This window comes from Alosa sapidissima, chromosome 15, assembly GCF_018492685.1.
Source record: "Alosa sapidissima isolate fAloSap1 chromosome 15, fAloSap1.pri, whole genome shotgun sequence".
NCBI lineage: Eukaryota > Metazoa > Chordata > Actinopteri > Clupeiformes > Clupeidae > Alosa > Alosa sapidissima.
The window spans coordinates 20340437-20360846 of record NC_055971.1 but is presented as its reverse complement, the minus strand read 5'-3'; the positions used below and the strand labels follow the sequence as shown (position 1 = coordinate 20360846).

Here is a 20410-nt window from a genome sequence, read left to right as displayed (position 1 = left end):
TTAACATGGCCCCTGGAGGCAAACATACGCAAACAATTGGTCATCCTAGGCCCTACGGTCTCAAGATATTCGCAGAAAACTCTGTTGGTGTACAGTCGCTAAATGTACACATAAATTTATTTATTTTATGGCCCCCCATTAACGGAAGTCAACGAAAATTGGCATGCATTCAGAGGGTGTCATAATGATCCTACACTTTCAATTCCGTGCAGTTTTGACCATGTCAGCCAGAGATATTGTGATTACACTTAATTTTTGCTTTTTCATTTTTAACTAGGTGGAAAACTGTGTCCGGACACCTACAGGCCACTTGGTGTACAGTAACATAAATTAATTTATTGTATGGCCCCCCATGAACGGAATTCCAAAAAACTTGCCGTGCATTCAGAGGGTGTCATAATGATCCTAAACTTCCAATTTTGTGCAGTTTTGACATGTCAGGTCAGAGATACCTGCAATTACAACATCTCATTTTTGCTTTTTCATTTTTAACTAGGTGGCGCTATACATGAAATGAGTGGTTATGAAATGGGTTGACATGGCCCCTTAAGACCAACATACAAAAAAAGGTGGTCCTCCTAGACAGATCCGAGATATTCACAGAAAACTGTGTCCGCCCTACCCTCCTTTCGGGGGGTCCAGTCTGGCGGGGGGGCGACAGATCAAATCGAAAAACAATAATTGCATGCTATCCTTGTGGGGCTACATGCCCACCAAGTTTCAAGTTTCGTGCACCCCGGTCTTTCAGTGTCCCGGGAATCATTGAAGGGGTGGGGTGGGGTGTATAAGACCAGAAGTGAGGAACCCCCCCCCCACACACACACACGGTACGGTTGGGGGTATCAAGACTCAAGACCAGAAATCGCATCCTGCGTATATGTACAAATGAGTATATACGAGTCTGTGCCTGTGTGTGTGTGTGTGTGTGCGCGTGCGTGCACATGCATGTGAGTGTATGTGTATGGCTGTGAGCACCTCCAGCTCCTCCATCTGCATCCTCTCCAGGCTCTCCAGCATCTGCTGGCCCTCCTGCTCACGCAACTCATCCTGCAACAGGCGGTCCTCCATGCGCTCTTCGATTTGCTTCAGAATACACATCTTACCCCTGAGGCCACACACACACAAACACACAGGCACACACACAAGATTGGTGGCCTTAGACTGAAATCAGACTGGAACCAGTGACCAGAACTGCTGTTTTATCAGCTTTATAATGATTATCAGTGTTATAATCTTGCAAGGAGGAAGCTGTTGATGGCACCGTCCTGCCATAGCCAGGCCAGTAACCCTGCCAGCCACCCATGCATCTGAGTCAGAGGCAGAACCAGCCGGCCCCATCTTTGCTTTTTGCTTTGTTTGTTTGTAATAAACAGCTACAACAACATTAATTAATCACCGAAATAGTTGTCGATTAATTTAATAATTGACAACTAATCAATTAATTGATTAACTGTAGTATCCCTAATACATTGTATATGTTGAATGTGTGTGTGTGTGTGTGTATGTGTGTGTCTGTCGTGTGTCCTCTCACTGGATCCTCTGCTGTTTGCGCAGCTGATCGATCTTGTCCTGGGTTTCCAGTGCCCGGCAGCGGTCCACCTCCATCATGGCATCCAGCCGCCGCTCCTCCTCCTGCAACTCCGACAAAATCTGCTGCTTCTCCTGGATCTGGCGATCGCGCACTGCGTGACACTGTGCTCCTAGGATCAGCTGCATAGTGTGTCCACACACACACACACACCCGCACGCGCGCACACACACACACACACACAGGCAAAAACATACAAAATGGGTACATAATGTTTCACACATAAAATCACAGAAACACATAGAAGGTTTTCAAAAATTACATATCCTCAACCTTAAGTGATACAAAGGGGCTACTGTGTATGGCATAATTTACATGTGCCCTCGCTGCGATTATAGTGTACTCATTTATTTTTGTTTGTTTGTTTGTTTTAGTGAGTCAATTCCGTTTCTTTTTTGTTACCTTCCTGCCCATCTTCTCTTGTTTAGATTTTTTACCGGGCCTGAAATATCCCTTCCTTCAAACGGAAAATGATCCTTTAACCCTTTTCTAAAACAGAACAATGACCATTGGGAACAACAATAATGGGAGCATATGACAGGGGACAACCAATCTGCTTACTTTGAAATAAACCACATAAAAAGGCTATGTACGGACTAGCAAACATCCTGTAATGGTGTTATTTACAGGAAAGCTATGATGCCGGATTCTGTTTCTTTTGTGTCCTCTTGACCCGCTCACGTCAAAAGGGTGAGCCTTCCTCCGTCAAGAGGAAGGCTTCAGTCTCATTCCATTAAACCACATAAGACAGGAAGTGACTAAATCATGCACATTCTTAGACTGTGGAAGAACACATGTATGGTTCTCATGGGATTTTGCAGAACTACGTACAGTATAACAATTACCGCTCACACATTCTCTTACTGCCTTCATAGTTCAGTACACGTCCCGTCACAAGCGCAATCTGCTGTGACTAATTTCTACCCAGAGCGAGCTGCCTCCGCCTGCGGGGCATTTGTGTGTGACGCATTGGCAGGTGATGTGTGCCGCAGTCGGGCCAGATGACTGTACCTCGTTGAGCTTCTTGACCTCGTCTTCCTGCTCCATGCGCATGGCGTTGGCCCTCTCCAGTAGGTACTGGGCACGGTCCCGTGCCTCCAGCTCCAAGTCACTGAGTGTCTGGTTCCTCTGGCGCGAGAGGTCAGCTTGCCGCATGCGTGCCCTCCTCTCCTCGGCAGCGTCCTGCAAGGATGCCCAGAGACAGCTCACAGTTAATCACATCTCATAAAACATCAACTAAACTAGCTTCAGCTGTAGGTCTACTGAGTAGAAACATGTCAAACTGAACTACACTGTACACTGAAGCAAAACCACCTTAAAGAAAGCATAGCTCCTACAGGTATGTTGCTGAGTTACAAAAACTGCGACTTTAATGGGGCTACTCACCACCACTGCCTCTTTCTCCCTGCGCTGGGATTCCAAGATAGCCTCTTTGTCTTCCTTGGAGGCTACTCGTGACTTGGCTGTGATTCGCTCCATCTCAGATGGACAGAGGATGATTGACAGGCCAGAAGGGTCTTTACTTGGTATTCTAAAGACAGATCATTGTTTTGTTGTTGTTAGGAGTAAGTAACAACAATGCCTCATTTTTGCCAGGCATAGGCCTAAGTCAGGGGATGGGTACAAAATTCAAGTCACTGAACATCGCCTAGATTTCAGTGAAATCCATCATTAAGGAATGTAAGGAATATGGTAAATGTGCAAATCTGTCTAGAGCAGGCCGTCATCACAAACTGAGTGTCGGTTCAAGAAAAATAATGGTAGGGGAAAAAGTTAAAAGCGATCTTGATTGAAGTTTGTTTGTTTGAAGACAAGCCAAGGTCAAATGGAGGAAGGTTTGTTGGTCTGATGACACCAAAACTGAGCTTTTTGGCCATCTGACTAGATGGTATTTTTGGTGGACACCAAACAGTTTCCAACCCTAGTTGTATCTATTTATCTTGCCTTATGTCTCATATGGGTTCTTAGGAAAACATTTAGCTTTCCTATGGACAGACAGCCATTGTCATTGTCAAAAGTGAAAGAGACTTGATTGTGTGTGTGTGTGTGTGTGTGTGTATGTGTGTGTAACAAAAAAATAGATGGATGAGTAATGATGAGGGTTTCCTTAATCTGATAAATTGATATGCGAGGGGGTAACCACATACAGTATATTTGACATTGATGCAGTATTGTTTTGTTACCAAACTTTTTCTTTTATTAAACTGTAGGCCTACAAGTTGTACACTAGAATATCTGCTTGCTGTACTGGTTATGGTAATTCTACTTTTAAAGCTAGCTAATTTATTGGTAATCAATAATAATAGAATGCAGAGGCAATTGTGCAATAGCTAGGCCTACTATTATAAATATTATGATACATTTACATAGACTTTCAGTTACAGCCAGTCCTTTGAGGTACACGTTAATGCTGACGTGGCCTGGGATGAAAATGAGTTTGACACCCCTGTTAAGGAGACGGCCATTTGTGTAAATGAGAAAAAGGGGGGCACTTGCTTCAGATCACGGATCAGGTCCTTTGTGATGATGCGTACGGTCTCTGGTTTGGGTGCCTTTTCCGATGGAGCACTCTGAGCTCTGGCATCTGCACTGTCCTTGAAGGAGTTCTTGGAGTTAAATGAAAGTAAAGCACACACACACACGTTACAGATGCATGGCTATTCTGCTTAACAGCTAGACTACTTGTTAAGAAGGAAGTTGCTTTTTATTGTTACAAATATAGCCTGGGCTATATAAATACAGTGTCCACATTATATAGGCTACTGTACCTAAAGTTACAATGATTAAACTGCCGACTGGCAACTCAGCGTGAGTAGCCTAAAAGCTACCTGTAGAGTCAAAAGCAGAGGCCTATAGTCTAACCGAATGAGATTTTCGAAACAACTTTACTGCAGCGTGCTAGGCTAAATCATGGCTGTGATTAGTAGTTAATAGTCCACAGTAAAGTAGTACAAACAGTAACCATGCCGTGAATGCAAAATAGACCTTGGGTTTGGGAGTACCGAAGAGCGTCTCGTCAACTTGGGACTTCAGAGCACGATAGCGATAGCGACGATGCGAGCTGCTCCCAGACAGCCGCGCCGATGATGACATCAAACTCCGAGGCTATGAAAACGTTACTGAACGTTACCATTAATACAACATTAATACAATATCAAAACAATTTCCACATGCATAATATTAGGTATACATAATATTAAGTAAGCTATAGCCTAACTATTACATTCGTGTGAGGGGAATTTGTTGATAAACAAATATGCCTAGAAGCTAATTTATAATGGGACTTACCATGGTTGTTCTGGTGAATCAGGAAGGCAAGTGAAAAACCGCAAAAGATGTAAGATGGTTAGCTGTATCAAAATACAATGACTCGAAAGGTCATCATCTTAACCTAGCCTACGTCTGAATTAGGAGTGGGTCGCCTCACGATAAGGGGCAATTTTATTTAGCAAGCCTTTGAAGTATGCTAATTTACCAACCAAATGAACTGTTTTGTTATTGCGTTCCCATGACTACAATCCCCGTAGAAACAGTAATCCAGGCTGGGCTCTGGGCTGGACCAGGTTGTTTGTTGCTGTTTTTGGAGCCTGGGCTGGGCTGTTTTTTACAGTGATTCAGGGCAACGGCAGCAAGCAGTTAGCAGATGGTGAGGTGATGTTTGATGTATGTGACCAAAAATATTTTAGCTTAGAAACCGCGTAACATCGCTTAGATCAGTGTTTTTCAACCTTTTTTGTGCCGCGGCACACTTTTGACACTTAAAACGTCCCACGGCACACTAACATCCTGTGTGAAGAAAAAATAAACATACCATAGCCTAAAATGTCAAATAATACACAGATATGGCCTCATTATGGCTTCTATGCTAGACCTACTCAATAAAACAAGCGCCTTCTGTTTCATTTGTAGGTGACTATATCTAATTTAATTGTTGTTATGAACTGGATAGGCTATGTGATGATTCTGTGAATAGGCTACTGGGGCCCCCGTTGTACAATGCCTGCATACCACAAATAGCTGCTAGTGCAATCATACAGTCAATGAGAGCATGTGGTTATAAATTCTTTGATGCAACAGTTGCTTTTCTGGACCAGTGAGTGACATTTGGGTAATTTAGTGTGCCCCGGCACAGTGGTTGAAAAACACTGGCTTAGATCACCTTTAATGGCAGTTGTGACAGTTTCTAAACACCTGATAATGCAAGGCACTTTTCAGCCAAAAATGGAAGACAAAAATAAAAATCGCTGTTTCATGATGAAATTCTTAAAACCATGGCGCACATACATGCACAAATTGAGCGAAGTACCTACCTTTGTGTAGCCCTATTTTTTTACAGTCGGTGTAGCCTCATGAACTGATCAGGGTGCCTGATACATGGGTGAAGACTAATGCTTTAGCAAGTAGGCTATCACATGGTAGTGTATTTGGGTCAGCTTTATAGAAAAATCTTGAGGGAGAGGGGACAATGCTCCGATATATTTTCACTTTACCTCACTTAAGTGCATGTTTGAGTGCATGCTTTTATGCTCTATCTCAACACAAAACAACTGCAGAGAACCACATACACAATACATATAAAAGAGAATGGTTTATTGTAGGCTAATACATAGAGAGATCGATAGATATACAGTTATAGATGGATATATATTATGACAGCATATTTCATTCAACATTCAACTTTTCCAACATTCCCAAAACGTACAGGTTACAGTAGCCTAGGCTACAACATTGAAACATTACATGCCAACATTACAATACAAGATTTATTCACATTAGAATACATTACATACATTAGAAGGCATAGGCATATGGCACTGTTTGGGCCGGCTGAAAATTCAGTGGTTTACTTACCAAAGCATTATAGAAGGCCACTTATCACTGCGAAGGCCAGTACATGATGAGTTTAGACCATGTTTAATTGTGAGGAATGCCAATGTTTAATTGGATGATGTGTAAACACAAATCCTTAGCCCTTCATGAAACGTAATTCACTTACTGGTGCACAGTTAACAGTTTATCTGCGCTCATCTGCATATCAACATGGAAATAGCAACTACATTCTGTGCATACAAGTACACTAAACATCAATAAATATAATGACAATCTTTCTAAATAGGCTAGGTTAAAGCTTATAGGGCCAAGCTTATATGTCATAAGAAGAAATCACTGTTCAGCGTAATAGTGAGTATGTATCCTATAAAAACTAGTCAATAGCTTCAGAAAGGCTTCCTTATTAGTAGCTTGGATAGCTTTTCTACATTTAAAGAGAACTAGTGCAGTGCCTGTTCAAACTTGCTACTGTATTACTGTAGCCTATAAAACCTGTAGCCCAATTACATGCCCGCGCAGGTAGGCCTGCTTTAAATACTGAATATTATATTGTAATATAATAAATGTGCATTGAGCAGAATTTAAGCATGGCTACATGTAACATTTTTTACAGATCAAAATGACATAAGTCGTAACAGCTGTTTTGAGTCAAGGCTATATGTTTATCCTATTGAATAACTTGAATAACTTGATGATCATCATATGAAATTTGCAATGACATAATGACTTGTTAAAAACAATCTCTGGTAGCCTATACTGTAAGTGACGTCACGCTCTGTCTGCCACTTGTTGTCTGTAGCTGATCAAAATGACATTTATGTGGCTATACTTATAAGCCTAAGGCTTTGAAATGTGCAACTATGTGACTCAAAAACAAACAAAAAACAGTCTATAAGTGACATCATGCTCCGTCTGCCACTCGTTGTCTGCAGCTGGTTATGCATTGCATGTGTGACATTCGGACACGTCCTTAAATTTGGCAGAGGTGGGACCAAGTCACTGTTTGGCAAGTCACAAGTAAGTCCCAAGTCTTAGCAGTCAAGTCCAAGTCAAGTCCCAAGTAAATACAGAGAAGGGCAAGTCGAGTCCAAGTCCAAGTCACATCAAAGCCAAGTCGAGTCCAAGTCCAAGTCCCAATCTTTTTCAAGTCCTGAACAAGTCATCAGGTACTCTTCACTTAATAATGCCATTATTAGACTATCGATCATAATTTTAGCACTTCCATCTAATCCACAGTATTTTTTTTACAAATACAGATTAAAATATGTTCAATGTTTCTGTCTTGTAATCTTTTACGACATATGCATGTGCATACCTGTGTAATATACACATGTGCATACCTGAGTAATCTGTACAAAGCGGATAGCTACATGACACTCAGCACAGCTGCAAATATATATAATGTTTTTCCAAATTGCGAGCCCACTGTAAGGATGAGTAATAATTTGACTGATGGTATTTCACTGCGCTAGGCCACAGATTTGCCTGCAAACAATTTATTAGGCTGTCTGCCAGTGGTGACTCATAAGGGAAGCCAAGGTCAACACTTTTATATTATTTAAAAGATAATAATGACAGTAATTGTGTTTTAAATATTCATTTCTTAAGAAATACTACACATTTGATGCTGTTTATCTAATTTGTAAATGGTGCACTGTCACTTTAAGCCCATTGTGCACTGTCCACACGTTCTCATAATGATCTTTTTTTACCAGCTCCGTTCAAATATAGCCTATGGCTAGTCCACAAACTCAAAAATTGTTTGTGCCACATGTATAGCACAATATTAACAATGATAAGCATGATATTAAGTTGGCACAAACAGCTTTCATTCCTTTGGAAAGAAAGAAAAGCATGCATGACATGATGCTTGCTTGACATTTTCTGTTTGCAATTAAAAGTGAATTATGAGCCTGGTAGCCAGTAGCCACCTAGCTACAGTAGCTGAGTGGAATGCGTTTCAATCGGCATATCATGTGCTTCATGTAAATAAATTATTGAATACTTCAAGACTCACCAGTTCCATTACACAAGGCAAAGACAACTCTTCATAATATTCTTGTCCACTTTCCAAATCACAGTGAGTGCAGCTATGTCATAGTGACCTGGATCTCATAGTTTATAACAGTATAGTAGACTAGTGAGAACCGGATAAATTCACAATCTCCTCTAATCTCGTACTTGTTGCTTCCACGATTTCTTTTTATATGTTTCTTATATTTAAAAGAAGATATCAATCATCATCAACAATGACAAGCCAGCTGGAACCTACTCGTTTTCTCTCCCTCTCGTGCGTGCTTAGATGTGTTCTCAATTAAATGCAGTAGCCTAGCATAAGTTTAAGTTGGATCTTAATGGAGAGGACTCGAAAAGTATCATCTTTATGTAACATGCTGTTGGTGCTTTTTGACAAACGTTCTCTAACAAGAGTGCAAATCAGTTTGCAGTAAAGCTACTAGTGATTGGCTAAATGTTGATCCTTCCTCTGTCTCTTGATGCCCTACACACAGTGCGTAACGCGTGTGAGGGTAGTGGCAGTAGGCTACTGAACTGTGCTCTGCCGCTTGTCTCCGCTATTTTTTTTTATTTTTTTTAGTCGCAGGAAAGCGTCTCTGGGTTGACTGGTACACGATCAGGAAATTTAGTTTTTGATTCGAGACATGTCAAGTCATCACAAGTCAAAGAGGCAAAGTCCGAGTCAAGTCTTGAGTGAATAGTATTCAAGTCCAAGTCGAGTCGCAAGTCATGCCGAATTTTATCAAGTCAAGTATGAAGTCATTAAAATCATGACTCGAGTCTGACTCGAGTCCAAGTCATGTGTCCACATGTCTGAAATTTGGGACCATTATCGCTCCTTTCAGTTTGGGACCTTGCAGTTTATTCAAAGTTTAAAGAGAGTCCAAAGTAGCCTGGGCTATTCAAAGTCTCAGTTTATTGCACATCATTTTTTATGTTGTTTTGAATAGCCACAGCATACCTGTGTTTGTTGGCGTGTTGTTGCAAAATCCGCTGAATTATTTTATTCAAGCAAACCGCACACAGGGGGTCTTTATTATTGAATGGCTACGAAAGCCAATGTGTGCTTCTTTTACCGATAAATTTAATATTGTTTGCATTTCTTATCCAAACTTAAAACTTGGCATTGCACTTAGGCCTACTCGTGCCCGTAGCAAGACACTGGCCAAGTTTGAAATCAACCAGACGAACGGCTTGACAGATATGCAGAGAGAGAGAGAATAACAGACAGACAAACAGACAGACATTCCTGTAATTAAGACATTCCTTTGTGTGTGGGTGTGTGTGTGTGTGTGTGTGTGTGTGTGTGTGTGTGCGTGTGTGGGTGTATGTGTGTGTGCGCACACATTCATGCACAGATGTGAGGGCAATGGGCTTGTAGGCTACATTTGTTATGAATAATCGTGGTGAAGGGATGCACACCCAAACAGAAGTGCTAGCTAGAAAGATATCATAAACAAAGAAAGAGAACCCTGATGAAGGCTGTTGCCAAAATGTCAGTGACAAATTAATAGTCAAGAGTTTGTGGCTACTCCTTCTTTATACATGAACATTTATAACTTAGGCCTATGACCAAATGTGACGTTATGTATGTCAAAAAGCTGAAGATCTTATAGTTTAAAGCTCAAGGCCAGGTCTAATACGAGACAAACTAGATGTACCGCAGAGCGGTACAAAATATGACCGCCGCCCAGTCCAGCACATGTTTTCCACAAAAATAAGTCACGCTGAAAGGCATATATGATTCTAACTGTCTCACTGAATTGCATTATGCACACTCAACTCTCACTGGTATCTGCTAGACAACAAGTACCAAAACATGATTAGTTCATAGATTTCACATGTAAAATACATTTTATACAACCCCACCCCCATCTTGCCTGTTCATAATTCTGAGAAATTCTTGAATTGTGTGCATGTGTGCGTGTACATGTTTATGTGTGTGTGTGGGTGGGTGTGTGTGCGTGCATGTGCATGCCTGTTTATGTGCCTGTGTGTGTGCATGTGCATGTATGCGTATATATGTCTACTGTGTGAGTGTGTGTCATACGTAGGATTACTGTGAATGTATGTGTGTGCGTGTGTATCTGTTTATGCACATGTGTGCATATGGAATGGGTTTACATGACCCCTGGAGGCAAACATACGCAAAAAATTGGTCATCCTAGGCCCTACGGTTCTCAAGATATTCACAGAAAACTGTCTCAGGCCACCTACAGGCCAGTTGGTGTATAGTAACATAAATTAATTTATTGTGTGGCCCCCCATGAACGGAATTCCACGAAACTTGGCGTGCATTCAGAGGGTGTCATAATGATCCTACACTTCCAATTTCGTGCAGTTTTGACTATGTTAGGTCACAGATACCTGCGATTACAACACCTCATTTTTACTTTTTTGTGTTTAACAAGGTGGCGCTATACATGAAATGAGTGGTTATGAAATGGGTTGACATGGCCCCTTAAGACCAACATACAAAAAAAGGTGGTCCTCCTAGACAGATCCGAGATATTCACAGAAAACTGTGTCCGCCCTACCCTCCTTTCGGGGGGTCCAGTCTGGCGGGGGGGCGACAGATCAAATCGAAAAACAATAATTGCATGCTATCCTTGTGGGGCTACATGCCCACCAAGTTTCAAGTTTCGTGCACCCCGGTCTTTCAGTGTCCCGGGAATCATTGATCATTGATTATTGTTTAGAGATTTTAAAGGTTTTATAACAATGCTACATCTTCTTTGGCTATTCTACAATCTATTCACCTTTTCAGCACCAGTAGGCTACTTTCTGTGCAGCCGCACACACAAACTCAGGGATGCCAAACAAGCATACACAAAAGTTTCAAGAGTGGGGGATGGAGTAAAATATGGAGACAAATTGAAGTGTGATTTATTTTCGCGGAACGGATGTACAGGACTGAGCGGCGGTCATATTTTGTACATCTAGTTTGCTATGTGTTACAGTCTGAAAGTAGGGCCTATCACACTTCACCTACAGGATTCACTTTCCATGAGATAATGGCTATAGTCATTTAAGCACTAAACATATTCCCCTTGAATAGGTTTTACCCTGGCAAACAGCAAATGTTGGCATCCAATATACGGACCTGAGATTTCATTATTTAAAATAAATATAGAATAAAAATAGGTACACTGATAGGAATGAAGGGGATTTGATCAAATAGATAAATCTGAAATCACCGCATCTGAGTCTCCAGTAATTTGCTATTTTAAATTGAACTGGCAAGATCACTCAATTAAAAAAATAGAGAGTAGACTCACAGTGAACCTGAGCTGATTAAGTTGATACTACAAACGTGCTGCATTCTTACTTAGAAATATTGCACTATGCCAAGAAACAAATATTCTGTGTTCAACAGTCTGACTTTTATGTAAGAGATAACGGTTGCCGAGGTGTCCCGTTATACGAAATTAATGAACGAGGTGGAGACAAAAAATTACCTGATGCACAGTAGAGTTTCCTCCGGCAAGCCCATAAATTCCATATAACGGGACACCTTGAAGGCTGTTATCCTGATTATCACCGGGTTGCCACTATATGCCTTTCCAGCATGCAAAAGGAAACAAATGGTTCAGTTTAAAAAGAAGCCGACTTGTTCAGTTTGTTGTAGGCCTACTACTTTCTTTGGTCCTGACAGTGACGACGGTGGGCAGTCAGCTTGTTTACAGTTATAGCCTGCTTCCAGACTCAACTGTCGTTTACCATTTAATGAGCATTGATATGGAACGGTGATTAAACTTTTTTTTTTTACTAAATCTACGTCATAGGTGTCCTGTTATTCAAAATTAATAACCACCCTACAGCCAATCAGAAAAGAGTATTTCTTCTCTGGGGGTAATAAAGCATAGCTTACTACTACATAACCACAGTACATACAAGCTTATAAATGAATGATCGTAACATAGACACTGGATCGAAAAAGCACCCTTGGATCGTAAAAGCACCCTTTAAAATTAGCAAATGAAAAAACAAAAAAACAATCATAACTCCATGACACACCTCCATACTTCCTTACCAGCCTGGACCATGCTTTCAAGGTTTCATGATCCATTAGTTCTCGTAAACGTCACACTTGAGTTTTTGCCGGCGGGAAAGAAGTGCGTGCACTGGGGCGGTCAACTCACTGATGTCAGAGATCAACAATGTTGGGCACTTGGCCCCTGTCCACAGGTAGGCTACTCCGTGCGGCGTGTGAGGGCGGACACAGTTGAGGGAGATGTGCAGGCGTTGCGGCTGGGCCTCGGGGGTCACTTGTGTGCCATTGATCCTCAGGATAGCGGTCATGACCATGGTCAGCTTCTGGGCCTGGGCCACGCTCTCGACCCAACCCAGAAACACTAAATCACACACGCATGCACACACACACACACACAAACAAGACAGATATTGATAAGAAAGGGAAATATATTGGCATAATTTAAAATGTTTGCAGCAGGCATCCTTCCAGCTGTGAGAGGAACAGGATTACTGCTAACCTCCTGATAAAATCAATCTAGATATTACACTACACAGGGGTAGTACCGAGGAAACAAGGAAAGCTTTGTTGAGTTACAATAGCCACGTTTACATGGACAGAAAGAATTGTGCCGTCTGTTTACATGTATGTATGCCGATCAGGTGTTCTCAAGAGCTTTAGAATCTTTGATTGGAATAGCCGTGGTTGTCTACTTTTCCTTGATACAGCAGTCAATCCGAATGACCGTATAAATGGGTGCTAATAATAAATAACTTCATTCTTTGTTGCGTTATTTTTTATTTTATGAAATCTTGCCTGATGTACAGTATGTCATAACCTTTCTATTTAAAATAAAGCTCAGTGTTATGCTTACCAATGTTCTAAAATCTCAGCCTCGCATTGTCTCAGATTACATCATGCATTATCACAAGTTAAAGGCACAAGTTCAAAAAAGGGGTGGACAAACAGCTTTTCCCATGCCTTGTCCCATTCTGATTCTGGACATCTTTCTGAACAAAAACAAACTGACATGTAAAAGTCTGGCTTCAGAAAGTAAAAGTCCAATTTTTTCTCCAACCATTCACTTAAGCAACTGATTTCAATTGGCCCAACTCCTTAGCCAGGTGCATACGCTAATTAGTGAAATCACCTGTGTTAACAGTACAGGTAGGACTTTTACTTTGGGAAGCTCGACTTTTGCACCTCTCTAAACAAACAAACCAACATTTCTCATGATCTGGCATGCCATTACCCTGGCTGCAGCAAATTTCCTGTCTCTTCCACTGTGCCAAACGTTGCAGCTGCCTGCCTCCTGTAGGTTATAAAGAGGACAGAGAACACATTCAGTTGGGGATCATACCTAATTTTCCTAGTTTGGAAAACTGGGCAGTCTATACGCAGGTCAATATAGTATGGAAAAGTATTTCAACAATTAAATGATTTTCAGTGTTTTGAACTTTCATCAAAAGTGACAGGAAACACAAGGAGGATCTCTGGAGGAGGATAATTGTTTAAATCAGACTGTCTGTGTGTAAGTGTGCAACTACCGCTTCATGTTTGTAAGCATGTTTGTCTTGTCAGTTGTGATGTCATAGCTCTATCCTGAGGCTTGCATCGTGATAAAAGAAAATAAAAAATACTGCTTGTAAGAGGCAATTTCAGTGTGTGGATGTGTGCTGTCAACTCCCCCCACCCCACCACACTGACAAATCACTCTCACTCACAACTCCTTAACTCAAGCCTTTCACTAGGCAGGCTGATCTCACCCACCTGAGTCACAGTTCAGATGCTGATCTGAGGCTAGAGGAGAGAAAGTTCCTTCCACCTCCCTTTCCTTCCCCTTGTTTTTGGCAGTCGTGCCATCCAGAAAAATTCCCTTTGAACTCTTGAACCTTCCAGAGCAGGGCTCATCGCTCCAAGGGTTGTACATCTCTGTGCCACAGCAGGACATTTCAGGGACCCTAATGTGTCTGAATATGCAACAACAACAGAAACAGCACACACACACACACACACACACACATACACACACACACAAAAACAAGAAAATGAAAAAAAATACTAGGGGGTCGGGGAACCTATGGCTCATGAGAGACAAATGGCTTAGTCTAACCTACTATCTACACCAACAAAAACATTCCATTTATGCTAATTTATTTCCTTCTTCAGACACCCGTTACCAGAATATCAGATGTCTGCAGACAAACTAGCTATACAAGTTAGCAGGGTTGAGACATCACTGTTATGTCTAAAATTGTGTAATGTCTGATGTCTGGCTCAGGGTAAGAGCTGGAAACTTAACATGCACAAATACTCAGACTGAGTCTCGAAAAAAAAAATGTGTTTCCCAGAAATAAGGGAGGAGTATGCCAGACTGTTTCACGTGTTATGGGCAGTCTACAGAGACACTTTGTTAACCATCAAATGAATAATGGAAAATGGATTCAAGCCAGCAGGGAAAACGTCTGGTTATATATATTTTTTTTTAATTTGTTACAGAGCACAGGAAATAGTCTGGACATGTCCTCCCCTCTCTCACAGGATGGCCTTTTGCTTGGTATTGAGATACCTCAATAGAGCTGCTTCCAGAAGCATTCCTTCATGTCTGAGTATTTAAGCAATTCAGAGGATACTCCCACATGCCAGAGTTTATATTTTCACTGATCTGATGGCTTTTGATTTGAACACTTTTCAATTTGGACTTCTTTCTATGTGCTTTTGTGATTACTGTTGGACATTTTGAACATTTCAAATTCTAAATTTACTTAAGCACTTCTTCATCCTCAAACTCAAAAATAGACACAAAAAGCTTCTAACAAAGATCAAATAACTTTTTTAATGCCAACGATTACAAAGACCACAGCAAAAACAAAGATCTCTGTGACCTTCAAACAGAAGGTTCAAAGGTGATCATGTGGAAATTTAACATGGTACAGTACCTGCGTCCATGGCAGCAGATCTGCTTGATGGGGTGGTACTTCTTGTGTCCGCAGTAGTGCATGCGAGGCTGAGATCCCATGCCTATACTGCGATACATTCTGGTTTGGGCCAGTGGCTTGGAGCATGCCTGCAGACAGCCTGCAAAGCCGTTCACAGCCTCCAAAAGGACTCCTTCATAGCACTGAACAACGAGCAAGGAAGAGCGATGAGAAAAAAGGGAGAGGGTGGAGGGAAAGGACCGAGAGAGAGAAGGAGAGAGAGAGGGAGAAAGGCCCAACCCTAACGCTTAATTCACTTATATATGCATATTGCAAATTCAGTCGGATGCCAGTGCCAATCCCTCCTCTGCTAAACCCAAATAGCTCACAGAACTCTAACTGTAATACAATATAACACTCGAGGAAAACAGAGTAACAGATTGAAGCAAATGAACACAATGTGAACAGTCTGCACACACTATGTGCATCTAAAAGTATTCACCCCCCCCCCCCCCCCCCGGATCCCGGATATTTCCACTTTTACTACTTTTAGAAATGAAATCTTGATCAATTTAATTTGCCCATTTTTTTTTACAATGATTTACAAAAATCCCCTCTTTTTATTGTCAAAGTGAAAACAGATTTATACAAAGTAGTGTTAATTAATGAAAAATATATAATGCAAAATCATCAACAACATAAATATTCACTCCCCTTAAAGTGACTGACCTACTGTAAATCAACAGCATTCTAGCCAATTGGAGCTAGTAGTCTCAGAATTGCTGAAATGAAGATTGCCTGGTGCTTTAAATGTGTATAGTATAGTAATATAAAGTCTGGAAAGTCCAGTCACTGGTCAATCATATTCCTACAATTCCACCATGAAGACAAAAGAACACACCAAAAAACAGAGAGTAAAGGTTATTGAAAATGAGTGAGGGGATGGATACAAAAAATATTCAAGTCACTGAACATCCCTTGAATTTCAGTGAAATCCATCATTAAGGAATGTAAAGATGTGCACAGATGCAAATCTAACAGGCCATTACCACAAACTGAGTGACTGTTCAAGAAGAATACTTGCAGGGAAGGCCATGATGTACCCATCGTACATCATGGCTTTAAAGTCGACATGTCGAGTTTAATCTCTTCCTGGCAAAAATATTTTTTTCATGTGTGGCCCTAATACTCCGTCGTAGGTGGGGCCAACATTCACTGGAGGCCAATGGAGAAATAGGTATCTCTGATTAGAAATCAGACAGGTGTCTCCTATTGTTGGAAAGTACTGCCCATAGGCAGTAAGGTGTTTGCCCCCAGCAATATGGTGGGTGCGGTCATGTATGCCACCTAATAGAACTCAACGAACAATGCAGTATCTAGCTTTCTAATATGCCCACGACCACGAGTGTCATATTGCTTTTATACAGTTCCGTTGCCAACTAATTTCGTTCATCCTCCACCCACAAAATAATTATGATCTTATGATTGTTGTTTCCCGTTGCCAAGCAATGTAACACCACTCGAGTGATGTACGTTGCTTGAAAGTGAACTTGAAAAAAATGGTGGAGCTAACTCTAAAACAGCAGTATTGCTGTATTGACAAATAAGTTCAGGGTTTGTGCCCTTATATTTTGTAAAAGCTAGCAAGAAATTACTACTACTTTGCATTTTTCTGACTCCAGGGTGACTTGATAAAATCACTGCTTTCCCTCTTTGAGTGATAGTGGATAATTCCCTCTTTGATTGTTGGATAATTCAATGTAATATGCAGAGTGATTACTAGCAGTAAAACGTCTTGTTCTGGGATGTTCTGGGATACCCCCACTCATGATGACTCATGGAATGCCTCTCGTCCAATCAGAAATTAATAAATAGTTTGACCGGATCTAACTGTTGTATAACAAAATATTATATAATATCATTATATTATATATGGCAAGCATTTATCCAGACCGTAAGTGCATGCTGACCTTTCTTGGCTCATCACTGGGTCTTGGGAGCAGCTGGTCTGTCGGAGTGAAACAGGACAGGGGTGTGAGGAGAAGTAGTTACATGGAGGAATGAAGACGGACAAGTGATTGGATGTCTCGGAGTGTTCCATTATGACACACAAAGCTTGGTATTTTTCCGTGGCTGACTGGTAATGCTGGTTAGTCCCTCAGAGGGAGCTCCAGAGTCTGTTTTGTGACCAGTCGACATCTCTGACATGGCAATTGTGATCGGGCAATATCCCCGGCATCAAGGTCCAGAGAGCATGTTATGACCTTTTACTGTCTATGGTTATGACCTGTCAATGCCATCCAAATGACCCCAGTGACGGGCAGCATTGGCCAGTAACAGAAGTCATGCTGAATTCATTGTTTGGTCATGGAACAGTTTGTAACATCAAGAATATATTATAGATAATCGATTCACCCTTCAGAAGAAACAGGGTAAGTGGGGTCACCTACTTGAATTTGACAGACGATCCTGGTCACAACATGGGCCACCCAATGCTCGGGATGTCACCTGACTTGAATTATCAAAGCAGCAACACTGGTGGGCTTTAACATACGACTTATGGCCACAGCATATTTCTTCTGATGTATTTTTTGTTAAGACCCTTCTATCTGTGAGAGGCCCACAGCAAAGTTGAGAGGACTTGTTGTAGATTTCTGAGAAAAGAAGAGGCCTTTCAGTGAAAAGAGAAAATACATCTTGCATCTGTAACGTTCATTGTTAAGACAAAGACAGCATTGACGGAATAAAAGCATAGATTGAAAGATTGAGGGATGATAAACTGTCATCATCTCTATCAGATACTGTAGTATCGTAGGATATAGGCTATGTGCTAAAATACCAATGCTGTACCGTAGTCAAAAAACATTTCACGCACCATTTCCACAGCAACCAGTTTCTGGATGATCACGTAGGTGGATGCGACCGCCACAGCAGATTTCTGTTTCAGAGTTGGAGGCAGAGGAGCCACAGCACTTTTCTTGACCTTTTTTAATGGTACCTATCAATTTATGACATACATTACAATCCCACAGAAGTCTAGCATATTTTACCAAAATACCTTTCTTGCTAGCTCAATATACAGGCCTATTGATTTTAATGTGTTAGATTTTTGTCATAACATAAAATATTTGACATTATAATATTAAAGGTTTGAAAAAAAACATGTTGCATTATGATGTTAGATTTGTTATCCTCTTCCTCTATGGCTGCAATACAAGGCAATATCTTTGCTTTCAAGATCAAGCTATCTTGAAGTTTTGTTTTTGTGACATGCAGGGTTAAACTTCAGGTGAACCCATCATGACTGACATTACAAATTGGGCTTATTTTGCAAAATATTTCTGTTTAGGTGCTATGGTATTAATGATTACATTTTAGGTTTTATGGCTAAGTATACTTGGCCCTTGCTTGGAAAATAGGTTAATTCATCTTCAACTATTTTCTTCTTTGTGCTGTTGTGGAAGTTTGGAGCGTGCCTTGTTACATTTTAGTAACGTATTGTAACAATCTTGCAAAGTTGTTTTAGAAAGGTCTTTATTGGTTACGCACCAAAACACACGAACCATAATGCCGGGCCAGACCTGGCCCTTATGCTCCAGCACTAAACATCTATGTGAGGCTGTATCTACAACATACACTAGTTAGACCCGGTTATGAACACTGTAATCAACTATAAACATAAACACGACAGTCAGGACGCACAACATTGGTAACTTGCATGGTTAACATTAACATTCAACATAACACATCAACCGAACAGCATCATGGGAGCACAGTCATCAACAGCTAGGCTCAGATCATTACAGTATTGTCAAGCTCCAATCATCCACCATAGCAAAGAACATAGCTGAAGGTGAACTGACATTTTCTTCATGCCAAGCAAGGCCTTAGTATACTTCATTAATCATAATAACTGAGACTTAATAATGGGTGTTGTGCAATACAAACCTTCAGCTTGTAACATCAAGAATATGATGGATTCACCCTTCAGAAGAAACAGGGTAAGTGAGGTCACCTACTTGAGTTTGACAGACGATCTTGGTCACAACACGGGCCACCCAATGCTCGGGATGTCACCCGACTTGAATTATCAAAGCAGCAACACTGGTGGGCTTTAACATACGACTTATGGCCACAGCATATTTCTTCTGATGTATTTTTTGTTAAGACCCTTCTATCTGTGAGAGGCCCACAGCAAAGTTGAGAGGACTTGTTGTAGATTTCTGAGAAAAGAAGAGGCCTTTCAGTGAAAAGAGAAAATACATCTTGCATCTGTAACGTTCATTGTTAAGACAAAGACAGCATTGACGGAATAAAAGCATAGATTGAAAGATTGAGGGATGATAAACTGTCATCATCTCTATCAGATACTGTAGTATCGTAGGATATAGGCTATGTGCTAAAATACCAATGCTGTACCGTAGTGGAAAAACATTTCACGCACCATTTCCACAGCAACCAGTTTCTGGATGATCACGCAGGTGGATGCGACCGCCACAGCAGATTTCTGTTTCAGAGTTGGAGGCAGAGGAGCCACAGCACTTTTCTTGACCTTTTTTAATGGTACCTATCAATTTATGACATACATTACAATCCCACAGAAGTCTAGCATATTTTACCAAAATACCTTTCTTGCTAGCTCAATATACAGGCCTATTGATTTTAATGTGTTAGATTTTTGTCATAACATAAAATATTTGACATTATAATATTAAAGGTTTGAAAAAAAACATGTTGCATTATGATGTTAGATTTGTTATCCTCTTCCTCTATGGCTGCAATACAAGGCAATATCTTTGCTTTCAAGATCAAGCTATCTTGAAGTTTTGTTTTTGTGACATGCATGGTTAAACTTCAGGTGAACCCATCATGACTGACATTACAAATTGGGCTTATTTTGCAAAATATTTCTGTTTAGGTGCTATGGTATTAATGATTACATTTTAGGTTTTATGGCTAAGTATACTTGGCCCTTGCTTGGAAAATAGGTTAATTCATCTTCAACTATTTTCTTCTTTGTGCTGTTGTGGAAGTTTGGAGCGTGCCTTGTTACATTTTAGTAACGTATTGTAACAATCTTGCAAA

The 20410-nt window shown here is 40.8% G+C and overlaps 2 protein-coding genes across 4 annotated transcripts in view; both read right to left on the bottom strand.

Moving 5' to 3' along the window:
* The window catches only part of cfap45 (cilia and flagella associated protein 45), a 28726-nt gene extending 23620 nt beyond the window's left edge, over nt 1-5106 (bottom strand). Inside the window, exons 1-7 of one of the 3 annotated variants that reach the window (XM_042064544.1) lie at nt 4877-5106; nt 4574-4707; nt 4085-4194; nt 2975-3119; nt 2600-2770; nt 1532-1710; nt 976-1105 (exon numbers count right to left, since the gene is read on the bottom strand). In XM_042064544.1, the coding sequence (XP_041920478.1) occupies nt 976-1105; nt 1532-1710; nt 2600-2770; nt 2975-3119; nt 4085-4194; nt 4574-4681 (843 nt within the window). In that variant the 5' untranslated portion in view covers nt 4682-4707; nt 4877-5106. The remainder of the gene's footprint in view (nt 1-975; nt 1106-1531; nt 1711-2599; nt 2771-2974; nt 3120-4084; nt 4195-4573; nt 4708-4876) is intronic. The other 2 variants (XM_042064543.1, XM_042064545.1) reach the window with 2 other exon arrangements.
* A 6166-nt stretch (nt 5107-11272) lies between these two features.
* On the bottom strand, nt 11273-16439 carry LOC121684587. Its single transcript, XM_042064647.1, has 5 exons — nt 16410-16439; nt 15347-15528; nt 14178-14377; nt 13660-13719; nt 11273-12789 (listed from the first exon to the last, which is right to left on the bottom strand). Exons 1-5 carry the CDS (start codon nt 16437-16439, stop codon nt 12503-12505), a joined length of 759 nt encoding a protein of 252 aa, XP_041920581.1. The 3' UTR covers nt 11273-12502.
* Nucleotides 16440-20410: the final 3971 nt, after the last annotated feature.